This window comes from Rattus rattus, chromosome 10, assembly GCF_011064425.1.
Source record: "Rattus rattus isolate New Zealand chromosome 10, Rrattus_CSIRO_v1, whole genome shotgun sequence".
Classification (NCBI taxonomy): Eukaryota; Metazoa; Chordata; class Mammalia; order Rodentia; family Muridae; genus Rattus; species Rattus rattus.
Genome location: NC_046163.1, coordinates 53,264,917 through 53,280,655, shown reverse-complemented (window position 1 = coordinate 53,280,655; position 15,739 = coordinate 53,264,917). Strand labels below are relative to the sequence as shown.

Below are 15,739 nucleotides of genomic sequence, written 5' to 3'. Positions count from 1 at the left end.
AATTTTAGCTCATTTTTTTTATCTTTTATGTAATGTATTTATTTTGTATTTTCTTTTTTTTTTTTTTATTTTTAACTTGAGTATTTCTTATATACATTTCGAGTGTTATTCCCTTTCCCGGTTTCCGGGCAAACATCCCCCTCCCCCCTCCCCTTCCTTATGGGTGTTCCCCTGCCAACCCTCCCCCATTGCTGCCCTCTCCCCAACAGTCTAGTTCACTAGGGGTTCAGTCTTAGCAGGACCCAGGGCTTCCCCTTCCACTGGTGCTCTTACTAGGATATTCATTGCAACCCTCGAGGTCAGAGTCCAGGGTCAGTCCATGTATAGTCTTTGGATAGTGGCTTAGTCCCTGGAAGCTCTGGTTGGTTGGCATTGCTGTACATATGGGGTCTCGAGTTCCTTCAAGCTCTTCCAGTTCTTTCTCTGATTCCTTCAACATGGGTCCTGTTCTCAGTTCAGTGGTTTCCTGCTGGCATACGCCTCTGTATTTGCTGTATTCTGGCTGTGTCTCTCAGGAGCGATCTGCATTCACATTTTGATCATCCGTCTTGAGTTTCATTTGTTCTAGGCATCTAGGGTAATTCAAGCATTTGGGCTAATAGCCACTTATCAATGAGTACATACCATGTATGTCTTTCTGTGATTGGGTTAGCTCACTCAGGATGATAGTTTCCAGTTCAACCATTTGCCTCTGAATTTCACAAAGTCATTGTTTTTGATAGCTGAGTAATATTCCATTGTGTAGATGTACCACATTTTCTGTATCCATTCCTCTGTTGAAGGGCATCTGGGTTCTTTCCAGCTTCTGGCTATTATAAATAAGGCTGCGATGAACATAGTGGAGCACGTGTCTTTTTATATGTTGGGGCATCTTTTGGGTATATGCCCAGGAGAGGTATAGCTGGATCCTCAGGCAGTTCAATGTCCAATTTTCTGAGGAACCTCCAGACTGATTTCCAGAATGGTTGTAGCAGTCTGCAACCCCACCAACAATGGAGGAGTGTTCCCCTTTCTCCACATCCTCGCCAGCATTTGCTGTCACCTGAGTTTTTGATCTTAGCCATTCTCACTGGTGTGAGGTGAAATCTCAGGGTTGTTTTGATTTGCATTTCCCTTATGACTAACGATGTTGAACATTTCTTTAGGTGTTTCTCAGCCATTCGGCATTCCTCAGCTGTGAATTCTCTGTTTAGCTCTGAACCCCATTTTTTAATAGGGTTATTTGCCTCCCTGCTGTCTAACTTCTTCAGTTCTTTGTATATTTTGGATATAAGCCCTCTATCTGTTGTAGGATTGGTAAAGATCTTTTCCCAATCTGTTGGTTGCCGTTTTGTCCTAACCACAGTGTCCTTTGCCTTACAGAAGCTTTGCAGTTTTATGAGATCCCATTTGTCGATTCTTGATCTTAGAGCATAAGCCATGGGTGTTTTGTTCAGGAAATTTTTCCAGTGCCCATGTGTTCCAAATGCTTCCCTAGTTTTTTCTTCTATTAGTTTGAGTGTATCTGGTTTGATGTGGAGGTCCTTGATCCACTTGGACTTAAGCTTTGTACAGGGTGATAAGCATGGATCGATCTGCATTCTTCTACATGTTGACCTCCAGTTGAACCAGCACCATTTGCTGAAAATGCTATCTTTTTTTCCATTGGATGGTTTTGGCTCCTTTGTCAAAAATCAAGTGCCCATAGGTGTGTGGGTTCATTTCTGGGTCTTCAATTCTGTTCCATTGGTCTATCTGTCTGTCTCTGTACCAATACCATGCAGTTTTTATCACTATTGCTCTGTAATACTGCTTGAGATCTGGGATAGTGATTCCCCTGAAGTCCTTTTATTGTTGAGGATAGTTTTAGCTATCCTGGGTTTTTGTTATTCCAGATGAATTTGCAAATTGTTCTGTCTAACTCTTTGAAGAATTGGATTGGTATTTTGATGGGGATTGCATTGAATCTGTAGATCGCTTTTTGGTAGAATGGCCATTTTACTATATTAATCCTGCCAATCCATGAGCATGGGAGATCTTTCCATCTTCTGAGATCTTCTTCAATTTCTTTCTTCAGAGTCTTGAAGTTCTTATTGTACAGATCTTTCCCTTGCTTGGTTAAAGTAACACCGAGGTACTTTATATTATTTGGATCTATTATGAAGGGTGTCATTTCCTAATTTCTTTTTTCTCGGCTTGTTTCTCTTTTGTGTAGAGGAAGGCTACTGATTTATTTGAGTTAATTTTATACCCAGCCACTTTGCTGAAGTTGTTTATCAGCTTTAGTAGTTCTCTGGTGGAACTTTTGGGATCACTTAAATATACTATCATATCATCTGCAAATAGTGATATTTTGACTTCTTCTTTTCCGATCTGTATCCCTTGACCTCCTTTTTGTTGTCTGATTGCTCTGGCTAGAACTTCAAGAACTATATTGAATAAGTAGGGAGAGAGTGGGCAGCCTTGTCTAGTCCCTGATTTTTAGTGGGATTGCTTCAAGTTTCTCTCCATTTAGTTTAATGTTAGCAACTGGTTTGCTGTATATGGCTTTTACTATGTTTAGGTATGGGCCTTGAATTCCTATTCTTTCCAGGACTTTTATCATGAAGGGGTGTTGAATTTTGTCAAATGCTTTCTCAGCATCTAATGAAATGATCATGTGGTTTTGTTCTTTCAGTTTGTTTATATAATGGATCACGTTGATGGTTTTCCGTATATTAAACCATCCCTGCATGCCTGGGATGAAGCCTACTTGATCATGGTGGATGATTGTTTTGATGTGCTCTTGGATTCGGTTTGCCAGAATTTTATTGAGTATTTTTGCATCGATATTCATAAGGGAAATTGGTCTGAAGTTCTCTTTCTTTGTTGGGTCTTTGTGTGGTTTAGGTATAAGAGTAATTGTGGCTTCATAGAAGGAATTCGGTAGTGCTCCATCTGTTTCAATTTTGTGGAATAGTTTGGATAATATTGGTACGAGGTCTTCTATGAAGGTCTGATAGAATTCTGCACTAAACCCGTCTGGACCTGGGCTCTTTTTGGTTGGGAGACCTTTAATGACTTCTTCTATTTCCTTAGGAGTTATGGGGTTGTTTAACTGGTCTATCTGTTCCTGATTTAACTTCGGTACCTGGTATCTGTCTAGGAAATTGTCCATTTCCTGCAGATTTTCAAGTTTTGTTGAATATAGACTTTTATAGTAAGATCTGATGATTTTTTTGAATTTCCTCTGAATCTGTAGTTATGTCTCCTTTTCATTTCTGATTTTTGTTAATTTGGACACACTCTCTGTGTCCTCTCGTTAGTCTGGCTAAGGGTTTATCTATCTTGTTGATTTTCTCAAAGAACCAACTTTTTGGTTCTGTTGATTCTTTCTATGGTCCTTTTTGTTTCTACTTGGTTGATTTCGGCTCTGAGTTTGATTATTTCCTGCCTTCTACTCCTCCTGGGTGTATTTGCTTCTTTTTGTTCTAGAGCTTTTAGGTGTGCTGTCAAGCTGCTGACATATGCTCTTTCCTGTTTCTTTCTGCAGGCACTCAGCGCTATGAGTTTTCCTCTTAGCACAGCTTTCATTGTGTCCCATAAGTTTGGGTATGTTGTATCTTCATTTTCATTACATTCTAAAAAGTCTTTAATTTCTTTCTTTATTTCTTCCTTGACCAGGTTATCATTGTGTAGAGCATTGTTCAATTTCCACATATATGTGGGCATTCTTCCCTTATTGTTATTGAAGACCAGTTTTAGGCCGTGGTGGTCTGATAGCACGCATGGGATTATTTCTATCTTTCTGTACCTGTTGAGGCCCATTTTTTGACCAATTATATGGTCAATTTTGGAGAAAGTACCATGAGGAGCTGAGAAGAAGGTATATCCTTTTGCTTTAGGATAGAATGTTCTATAAATATCTGTTAAGTCCATTTGGCTCATGACTTCTCTTAGTCTTTCTACATCTCTGTTTAATTTCTGTTTCCATGATCTGTCCATTGATGAGAGTGGGGTGTTGAAATCTCCTACTATTATTGTGTGAGGTGTAATGTGTGTTTTGAGCTTTAGTAAGGTTTCTTTTACGTATGTAGGTGCCCTTGTATTTGGGGCATAGATATTTAGGATTGAGAGTTCATCTTGGTGGATTTTTCCTTTGATGAATATAAAGTGTCCTTCCTTATCTTTTTTGATGACTTTTAGTTGAAAATTGATTTTATCTGATATTAGAATGGCTACTCCAGCTTGCTTCTTCAGACCATTTGCTTGGAAAGTTGTTTCCCAGCCTTTCACTCTGAGGTAGTGTCTGTCTTTGTCTCTGAGGTGTGTTTCCTGTAGGCAGCAGAATGCAGGGTCCTCGTTGCGTATAAAGTTTGTTAATCTATGTCTTTTTATTGGGGAGTTGAGGCCATTGATGTTGAGAGATATTAAGGAATAGTGATTATTGCTTCCTGTTATATTCATATTTGGATGTGAGGTTATGTTTGTGTGCTTTTCTTCTCTTTGTTTTGTTGCCAAGGCGATTAGTTTCTTGCTTCTTCTAGGGTATAGCTTGCCTCCTTATGTTGGGCTTTACCATTTAATATCCTTTGTAGTGCTGGATTTGTAGAAAGATATTGTGTAAATTTGGTTTTGTCATGGAATATCTTGGTTTCTCCATCTATGTTGATTGAGAGTTTTGCAGGATACAGTAACCTGGGCTGGCATTTGTGTTCTCTTAGGGTCTGTATGACATCAGTCCAGGATCTTCTGGCCTTCATAGTTTCTGGCGAAAAGTCTGGTGTGATTCTGATAGGTCTGCCTTTATATGTTACTTGACCTTTTTCCCTTACTGCTTTTATTATTCTTTCTTTTTTTTGTGCGTTTGGTGTTTTGACTATTATGTGACGGGAGGTGTTTCTTTTCTGGTCCAATCTATTTGGAGTTCTGTAGGCTTCTTGTATGCCTATGGGTATCTCTTTTTTAGGTTAGGGAAGTTTTCTTCTATGATTTTGTTGAAGATATTTACTGGTCCTTTGAGCTGGGAGTCTTCACTCTCTTCTATACCTATTATCCTTAGGTTTGATCTTCTCATTGAGTCCTGGATTTCCTGTATGTTTTGGACCAGTAGCTTTTTCCGCTTTACATTATCTTTGACAGTTGAGTCAATGATTTCTATGGAATCTTCTGCTCCTGAGATTCTCTCTTCCATCTCTTGTATTCTGTTGGTGATGCTTGTATCTACAGCTCCTTGTCTCTTCTTTTGGTTTTCTATATCCAGGGTTGTTTCCATGTGTTCTTTCTTGATTGCTTCTATTTCCATTTTTAATTCCTTCAACTGTTTGATTGTGTTTTCCTGGAATTCTTTCAGGGATTTTTTGTGACTCCTCTCTGTAGGCTTCTACTTGTTTGTTTATGTTTTCCTGTGTTTCTCTAAGGGAGTTCTTCATGTCTTTCTTGAAGTCCTCCAACATCATGATCAAATATGATTTTGAAACTAGATCTTGCTTTTCTGGTGTGTTTGGATATTCTGTGTTTGCTTTGGTGGGAGAATTGGGCTCCGATGATGCCATGTAGTCTTGGTTTCTGTTGCTTGGGTTCCTGCGCTTGCCTCTCGCCATCAGATTATCTCTAGTGTTACTTTGTTCTGCTATTTCTGACAGTGGCTAGACTGTCTTATAAGCCTGTGTTTCAGGAGTGCTGTAGACCTGTTTTCCTGTTTTTCTTTCAGCCAGTTATGGGGACAGAGTGTTCTGCTTTGGTAGCGTAGTTTTCTTCTCTACAGGTCTTCAGCTGTTCCTGTGAGCCTGTGTCTTGAGTTCACCAGGCAAGTCGTTTGTAGCAGAAAAAGTTTGTCTTACCTGTGGTCCCCAGGCTCAAGTTTGCTTTCATGGGGTGTTGCCTATGAGCTCTCCACGGCCTCAGCAGCCAGGAAGATCTCTTGCCCGCCCCTTCCGGGAGGTTCCGTGCACCAGGGTTCCAGATAGCTTTTGAGATCCGATGAGCACACTACTGAGCGCCACTTGCGTCATTATCTCGTTTCCCATGCTCGTCCTCCTCTATGAAGCATTAGCTCTCACTCCCACGGTACTTGGGTTGAGAGAACTGTTTATCCGGTCGGGTCCCTTCAGGTGTGGTGTCTCAGGCGCAGTGGATCTGCTGCTCCTGGGCCTCCCTCTCACGGGTACCCAGAGGCGTGACACAGTTTCCTCCTGGGCCAGGGATGTGGGCAGGGGTGGCGGCGTTGGTGGTCTCCTCCGCTCTGCTGCCTCAGGAGTGCCCGCCCGACCAGGCGGCGAGAACTCCCCTCCAGGGGGCCTGGGAGCAGAGAGCTGCTGAAGGCAGGGATCCTCCGCTGGTCCGGGACTCTGGCCAAAACCTATTTTGTATTTTCTTAGTCCTTTTTTGTCTTTTAAGCTTTATGTATATGTTTTCCCTCCATGTGTACCTGGTGCCAATGGAAACTAGAGGAAGGTACTGGATTCCCAGGAATGGGAGTTACAAACAGTTGTGAGCCTCCGTGTGAATGCTGGGAACAGAACTTGGATCCTCTAAAGAACTGCAAGTTGCTTTAACCAATGAGAAACCTCTCCAGCCACAGCACTTAAGTTTTCAATTATCACCACAATGAAAGAAATAAACATCACTTGCAAGTCCATATAAATGGCCTAGCAGGTACTGTCATAAGAAATAATCCTTGGACTTGACAGGAATTCATTAAATTTTGACCAGAGAAGTAGAAAAGTATTTCAGTTAAGTAGAAACCTTTCAAGTGCCAGTAAACATTACAATTTGTTATAGTAACTGAGATGGAGGAATTAATTCCTATGTAACTATTATTAAAACAATATACATATCATTTGAAAATGTAAAATTATTTTATATACAATCAATAGTCTTTAAAATGTTCAAAGAATATTTTTTGCTTCTTTTCTGGCACAGTTAGAAGCAATGGCTTTTAATTAAGTTTTTTTGCTTTTGTTTTATTTATCTGCTCCAATTAATCAACAGATAAACTAGGTTTGAGAAAAATCTAGTAAACAATCTAAATTCTCTAAAGTGTTTACTCTGTTAAATTACAAATTTGACCTAATTTGGTCTCCATACTTTCGTGATAAAGTTATCCAAAATGGCTTCCTTATATAGTCCTTATATAGTGAACCGCAGCCTAGCTTGATGTTACTCTAAAAGAATATATCCCCAAAATCAAATAATTAAGCATCAGCTAGTCATAGCAGATAGCCATGAAAGATATCAAATCCTGACCATGTAAGAGAAGTGACAAACTCTTTGAGTCAAGCTTTGTGTATTTCACATCCTTTCCCCTGGCTGTAAATGTAGGGTCCAGAACACTTTGAAGCATTTTTGGTCTGTAATATTACCTGGCCCTAGAACTTTCTCTTCTGCAATAAATCTTGTTAACTTTAACTTGTCCTAGGAGTCTCTGCTATGGAATCTAGTCAAGACTTTTCCATTATTTAGGACAAGAATAACTCCTCTTAGTAATCAATTCGTATGGAGAGAGTTATGTGGTCAGTAAAGACCTCCCCATCATCACACAGGATTTGCTTGTGGTTCAAACAACTTGAGGTCTCTTCTTTCTCCTAAATTGTCAATCAGCGAAACAGCAGTAAATGAATCAGTGAGTAAAACTTCTTTTGAAAGATGGCCTATAGGCCTGATGAGAGAACATTGTGGTTGATCTGAAATTGTTTTCTCTAGTCTATAAATATTACTGAGGAGTAAATACACTTATATCTGCTTTCTTATGAAAGTTCAAAATGAAAAAATCTTGAATGGATATTATGGGAATTCTAAATATTAAGCATTTGCTTCTTTATTGTTTGTTATTATGAGTTATTTTGTGATTATTTAAACTAGTAAAATATAATTTAATAGAGGAAGGGATAAGAGATATAAAGCAAAATAAGAAATACAATCCATCTTTATAAATAATTCTAAGCAACTTTTTGTTATTCATAATATATCTTAGATCAGTTTTTATAAGCTGAACATTATATTGACCTCTTTATACTTAAATGTTATTTGCAAAAGTTGTTAGAACAAAAACCAGCTTGTTTGTTGAAATTGATGTTTTTAGAACATAATTTATTATGTCTATAAAATAGAAAATTGTTTCTATGAAATATTTATAATGCGAATACAATTACACTTGCATATACACATTTATTTGAGTGCCCATCAAAGCCATATGAATTAAGTGATGCTGGTGCTAGCTCAAACTGGGACCCTAGCACCAGGGAAGCTGAGGCCGGACTGCCGGGAGTCTGATGTCAGCCTATGCTAATGAGACCATGTCTTCAAACCAAGCAACCAAACAACAAGTACACACCACCAAGCACAAAACAGAACTAACACAAGACTGTCTTTTAATTTCTGGCACTGTGGGAACTTAGAGAATGGTGCTGAGTGATTGGTGCCAATGTAGAGAAATCGTCTAGAGATAGGAGCAAACAGCCACAACCGAGACTGATTAGAGAGACCAGAAGAAGCAGCTGCTCTGTCCCGAGGAGGAGGAATCTATGCTGTGTCTCTCTCTCAAGGATGATGACAGTGTGCTGCGTCTCTCATGAGAACACTGCCTGCATTCCCTCAGGATGACAGTCATTCATTTACATTATTTACAGTCATTTATTATAACTCCATACTTAAAAGCTCGCTCATACTTTCTCCCACCTTGTTGTTCTTTCTGTGTGGCCTCTTGGGGAAGCATGGCTCTTACTTTCCAAGATCACCCTCTCAGACTTTCATCTGTGGGTCTGATTGTCATCCCTAACCTCGACTTTCCATTGCTGTTCTAACAATCTCCTCAGTATTAATTATAAACAACATCAGTGTGTGTGTGTGTGTGTGTGTAGTGTGTGTGTAGTGTATGTGTGTATGTGTATAGTGTGTGTGTAGTGTAGTGTGTGTGTAGTGTATGTGTGTATGTGTATAGTGTGTGTGTAGTGTATGTTGTGTGTATGTATGTGTATAGAGTGTGTGTGTATGTGTAGTATATGTTGTGTGTGTGTGTGTGTGTGTGTGTGTGTGTGTGAAAACTGTGATCTCAGAACAGAAAGGGTTACTTATGTTTAAAAATATCCCCAATTTGGTGCGACCATTAACACAAGATACTTACGCTGCTTTTGACATCCTTCAGCTTGGGCAGAATGTCTAGTCCAAAACCATCTGCCTGTCCTCGAGTCTTATTCCCAGCATTCATGTAGTTCCCAAAGGCTAGAACCAAACCCAGGACCTGCATGACTCCTGGTCCATTTTTTAATGTCTATAAGGCAAGATAACAAAGATTTTTCTCTTATACACTGTCTTTTTGAATCATCTGAAATCAATACCAAGCTAATCATATTACCACTGATAGTTTTGAGTGACAGGCAAGCTATGACCTTCCCTGTTACTTGGTATATTTCAAAAACAGTGTCTCAAGGTTAGCTTTACAATGACATGCCACTAATAAGAATGAGTCTCATTGTAGAAGCCAAGAGGTGCCATCCTGGTCCATAAACAATGAGAATTTCTATAAAACAACGCCATCTATGTTATCCTTCATTGTCTTATGTTAGGCACAAAACAGATTTCTGGCTATAAGCTGTGGAATCCCAAAAGGCAGATAGAACGATTGAATTCCAGGTTTAAGTTTGCTTTATTAGAACATGCTCATCTCACCCAGGATCCTGCCTGACTTCAGTTTTTTCTTTGTGCCACTTCCTTTGAATGTGTTTCTAGTAATAGCTTTCCACTCTGCCAGGTGCTTTAGTTTAATCAGAACAAATGCTTCTGTTAGTGCTAATAGTGGTCCTTCCAGCCCAAAATGTATTTGTTGCATTCAGAAGGTTATTTATCTTCCACTAAGTCAAATGACTATTCCAAAACCCATTTAGGTGTAATAAACCTTAACATTTTACAGAGCTTCCATTTCGAATAAACAACCCAAAGAGAAATGAATGCCTTCAAATCACATCCATTCGCGAGTCTCATATCTTTGGTTTTGGCAAAGCACTGGCAGCCAAGATCCTAGGAGACTAATAGAAATTGGTCAGGCTCTCAATGTGGTCCGGCAGCCTTGTGAATACGTCTAAACCCATGCTTTCTGCCTGAAGCCCAGTCCCCAAACATTCCCTCATGTGGGATTGTTATCCCTCGAATCTACGAGTATTTCATGGGGACAAAAATTACGAATATAAATAAGAACATGACTGAAGAAAATTAAATATCACAATTCGTGTTCCTTTCTCTGCTCTGGAACCTACCTCACACAGTTTTTGTAGCAATTCCAACTTGCGACGAATTGAGCAAATGCTCTCCGAAAATGTTGACTGAAACAGGATGCAGAAGACACGCTCTGAGAAGTTGGGGATTAGTGACAGCTCGTACAGGAACCTAAGGAAACAAAGGTAAGGAGGGAGGAAAAGTGGAAGGACCCAAATAAAGGTGCTTCCTTTATTACAAACACGCGCATTGGCCCATCTCTCCCACTCTGAGAGGCCCAGCCGCCATCTTGCTGGCCTCCCAGGTCCCTAGACACACTTACTGTTCAGGTTTGTCCAGAGACTTGGCGTTTTCCTTGTCTTTGGAGGATCGACTGTGCTTTTCAATTTTTTCCAGTTCATCTGACTGTGCTCTCTGGAAAAACGAAAGCCAAGTGTTTTGTTTTGTTTTATTTAGTTTCATTTTGTTTTCCAAAACTCTTCAAGAGCTCCTTCAGATAACGATGATCTTAATACAGGGGAATTTTCTATACTTTAATTTCTTAACATCTGTTGAGGTAACACGACTTTGTGCACGAGATGTTTGAAAGTACGTGTATAATAAAATCCAGATCATGCCAAAATCCCAGAAATAATGCTATTAACTATTAATGATCTGAAAGATATTTATTCATTCAAGCATAAAATAATAGTTTTCCTCTTTCCATTAATTTGGCTTTTTATGTTACTTTCTAGAAAGCCACAGTTTTTAAGTAAGTAATCTCATTCAAGTCTCCATCAAGTTAAAGTTGGAACTAATTTGGTCTTAAATCTTTTTAAAAAATATCTAAATACTGCAATAATTGTGGATTGCTTTTGTTAAACTTGGAGAAAAAGAAAAGTACAATTAAACTACTAAAACATGGAATAAAAATAAGCGCATATGTTGAACATGATATTCTGATACAAAAGTAGTTCTGGCCATATTTAGTTCCTGTCACGCCATACAATTTTAAGTACAGATTCTATTATTTTTGTTTCTTCATGGGAGACAACCATCAATATTTCTAGTACGAGTGAAGGCTTTATGGATTCCATGAAGCACAAAATGACTTCTTCTTACGAAATATCGGTATCATTTTTAATTTTTACTCGGACATAATTCTACAACTCACAAAGACAAGTCTGATGAGCCCAAGCTAAATCTGCCACATGCATTTCAGAGTCACACATATGCTGAGGTGAAGGGAAGTCCTCAGAACTTGAATACCCTCAATACTATACTTTGTTAGAATGGATGGACAAGACTGAGTAAAGGGGTCTCCAGAGAATGTATAGACAGCATCCATGTGAATGAGCTGCTCTGGATTAATTAACTGCTTATTCAGAAACAAAGGTTTTTCATTTAGAATAACAACTATCTAACCTCAAAAAGAAGCATCGTCTAGCTGATGACGGGTCAGCCAAAGAGGGAAGGTAAGACACAGAGCTGGATACATGTTTCTTTGGGATGGGATGTATCATCAGAATGGTGTGAAAAGAGAGGTGAATGCTGTCAGTGTTCACAGGCTTACATAGAGGAGTTTCATTTAATATGTAACTTCCATACTTCCCCAATGTATGAAGAACTTGTACAAGAGATCTAGAGGAAGAAAGATCAATGACCTGGGGCTGGAGAGATGGCTCAGTGGTTAACAGTGTGTTCTTCTCTTGCAGAGGACCTAAGTTTAATCACCAGTACCCATACAGCAGGCCGCTCATAATGGCTTCTAACTCCACCTCCAGGGAGGTCTTACACTTTTACCTTCTGTAGGCATTTAAATTGACAGGTGCATGTCTTCATGTACATACACACATAATTAAAAATAAGCCTCAAAAAACAATCATCTGATTTATTTCTCAAGTACGTAAAGAGTCAGTCCCACAACTATCACCATGATGTCTCTTGAAGCCGTATTATAAAATGTGCTTCCTAAGAAAGACAGCGCTGCTCTCACTGGCAAGAGAGAACAAAGTAATGTCATAGAAGAATATGAAACCTGTAAATACTGACTAGGCAACGGATGTGAGTGGAGGAACTTAGAGACAGCTTTCGAATTCTCATTACCTCTCCATTGAAAAAATACATGGAAGCTATCTGATATTTATGAGCCCACATTCACTCTATACCTTAAACGTCACCAGAAGGTAAAAAGACGTTCAGCTTGCTACAACTTGGTTACATAACTGTATATGGAGCTTTCTTAAACAAAATACTTTTACCCATACATGTTGACAGAAGACTTACCTGAGAGAGAGAGAGAGAGAGAGAGAGAGAGAGAGAATGTGTGTGTGTGTGTGTGTGCATGTGACTAAAAGCCTATGTGTGTGCCTGTGTGTGTACATGCGTGTGTGTGTCTGGCTATGCATCTATAAGTCATGCGAGTTCCTTTAAGTCTTTCAAAGCAATGCTTTCTGGCCAGATACCTTTCTGGCAGTACCACAGTCCCTTCCTAAAGTAGGGATCATTGTAAATAATCAAATGTAAAATGCTTCATATGCTGTGTTACATAAAGGGGCTTCTGATACTTTTACAGGTAGCTCCATTTTGCCCAAGAAATTTTATACGGCCCTGAGTATAGAGGTATACGTAATAGATTTTAAAAATCAATTTAGTTGTAATAAATAATAAAAAAGATATCTGCATGTGACATTATGACTTATTAAACATAAAAAAGCATATTTTCAAAAAATGCAGTGAATATGCCTGTTTACTTTTACGTAAGAGATAAAATGCTACTAGGAGTGTTGGTATGAGCCTTTAATCCTGGTACTGTGGAGGCAGAGGCAGGTGGATCTCTGAGTTCAAGGGCAGCCTGGTCTATAGAGTGCGTCCCATCAAAGGCAATCTGCATTAGACTGTTTTGAAGAATGAGGGGTGGGGGGGAGAAAGAGAGGGAGAGACAGAGAGAGACAGAGAGACAGAGGCAGACAAAGAGAGATCAAGCAAGCTATGAAATGCTGGTATGGTGGCAGAACATTTGGGTCGGTCAGATGTGAAACAAACTTGTGTATTTGCGTGTTTTTGAGAACTAGATGAATACTTGTAAGCTTCAATGTAGAAATCACTACTTCACACAAACACTTAGTGCAAAACTGGCAAAAGTATATATCTGAGCCATTTCAAAATTTGTTGGCAATTCTTAATCACAAGTCAAAATTCATTTAGTGGGTTTTTATAAGACTCAAGTCAGCAGTTTAAACTATCATTTTTGTAAGCAAGCATCTAATACAATAGACACAAAGATATCCTAGTCGTAGTAATTTTCTGTAATCAAACCATTATGTGCCAACGAAAGCACAGGAAAACACACAAATACACAGAGAGAGTAAAACACTATAGTTTATGACACAAAATCATTTCAACCCTAAGCCCTGGTGCTCAGGGAAGGTTTCTTGCAACTGTATATATGGTATGTGTAGTACGAAGTGCACATATGTGTTCAGAACCAAGGCTGATATCAAGTCTTTCAAGGGAACAAGGGCAAGGGTTTCTAGAATCATCTCAGCCTTTGGTTTCAACATTTTGGTTTCAAGTGATTTTTTTTTTGGTTGTTGTGCATTCAGACACATTTAATTACTGCAAGGCATTCTGTGATCTCAACAGGAGTCAGAGCATTTCTGTTCATTTTGGGAAGAAACAAAGCTGCCTTGATTTGAAGATAGCAGAGGGAACTTTCACATTGCCCATGCCACCCACACTTCTTCCTCATGTATGCATGTCTGTAATGGTGACCCTTCTGCTTTTCCCTTTTCTCTACGGAGCTCAGTTGGCATCATCTCGGGTAATATCTGTTCCGCCCTCTCTTACACACATCTGTACTTACCACACACACATACAGTCAACTGATGGTCATGGTGCTAATCGTTCACACTAGTCCTTGACCCACACTAAAGCGATAAGGAATAGTTGCTTATTAGGTCTTAACTTTATGGCGTAAGAGTCTCAACAGGTAAAGTACAGATCTGTAGAAGCCCCAGGATAAATGGCAGGAGTACATTCAGGAAAGAGACAACACATTGCCAAAGAAAAGCCAAAGAGGAATTGGGTTAGGTCTTAAAACTCAATCTGAAAAGCTCAGGGTTCCTCAAAGCTTAGAAGCTTCATAACCGCTCTTTTATTTCCTTCTGAAGGCAGCTTTCTCCATGACGTAAGGACTTCCCACCTAGCCCACCTTTTAAAAGTTTCATTTCCCATAATGCTGTAAGTGTCCAACATACAGCTCTTTATAAGAAGCACTGAAGCTCTATCTAAATTGTAGCATGAGCAAATTAGAAAAAGACGGGGGAAGGAGTCTTTCAAAATATATATCGTTGAGTCTTTGGTGGTGGACACAACAGACTCAGTACCATTCCTCACATCCGGGCAAAGGTTGCCTGACCTAGATACACAGATGTACACTGTAGGGCACATTGGAGCTTTCTTGACCTTCAGAATGAAGAACACTTCCACAATACTCTTAAGACAGGCTTAAGCTAGATGAACCATTTGCAGTCATTTTGCAACTCAATTGTGTGCTTCTTGAATGTGACCTCTGTAGATCATGAAGGCTCGTCACAATATCACATGATTGGACATGTCCGCCACTATCAGATGTCAAATACCGTCTTACTGTCATTATGAGAACAGTTCTACTTTGAGGAGCCTCTCGATTCGACGGCAAGAATTCCTTATTGTCCATGAGGTAGACTTTTCCTACATGGTTGGTAATTAAATTCTTTTCCATTCCCTCCATATTCAAGCAAGCACTTCCAGTAACAATAGTAAAGTTTTGTTTTTGTTTTTGTTTTGTTTTTGTTTTTAAACTGGCATTATGTCTTTAAAGAATACTGCAAAAACAAAATAAGAAAATAGCTTCATATTACACAAGTATTTCCTCTTTATTCCTATCTGGTCTGTTCTCTGGGATCAATTCCAACACGTATGAGTCTCTTTCAGAGATGTTGGTTAGAACCTGATTTTTAAACATCCTTTGACTTCTTTGCTAAGCAACTTCTTTCCAGATGCTATAGCATGGCGGTGAGTTTTCTTACAAACCAGACTGGTCTCTAGTAGTTCCTGGTTATTGAGAGATGGCATGCACACAATACAGTATCCTTCCCACTAGTGTGAGCAAGGCTCTCATCCAGCTTCCAAAAGACAGCTTTGATGAATATAGCATAAGTAAAGGCATTATAAGGGGATTTCACCTCAAAACACTTATAAGAAAAATAAGTGAGACCTCTGGATAAGTTAATTTTACATATTCTTAGGCTCTTCTTTATGTCCCATGCACGATCAACACCAGTGGATCTCCTTGGGTGAGGCTCAGTATCATTTTGCTATTACTTATTGTAATCAATTAATACATCCAACATTCCAACGGCCTGATAGTCTGACTGTGTTGTTCTTCTGGAAGAAATGTCCCTTGACAAGGTCAGCCTCAGACAGCTCCGTAAAGGAGAGGGAAATCTGGTTTGAGGATCTGCTGCTGGACTGGCTCTGCTTTTCCCATTCCTAGTGACTCTTGGAGGCTGGGCCTTCCCCATCAATGACCAATTAAAAAAATGCT

General features: G+C 39.3%; 1 protein-coding gene across 1 annotated transcript in view; it reads right to left on the bottom strand.

Moving 5' to 3' along the window:
* Window positions 1-15,739, bottom strand: part of Fmn2 (formin 2) — a 309,451-nt gene that overhangs the window by 118,774 nt on the left and 174,938 nt on the right. The window contains 3 exon segments of the mRNA XM_032914755.1: window positions 9,083-9,229; window positions 10,212-10,341; window positions 10,493-10,584. Of these exon segments, the coding sequence (XP_032770646.1) occupies window positions 9,083-9,229; window positions 10,212-10,341; window positions 10,493-10,584 (369 nt within the window).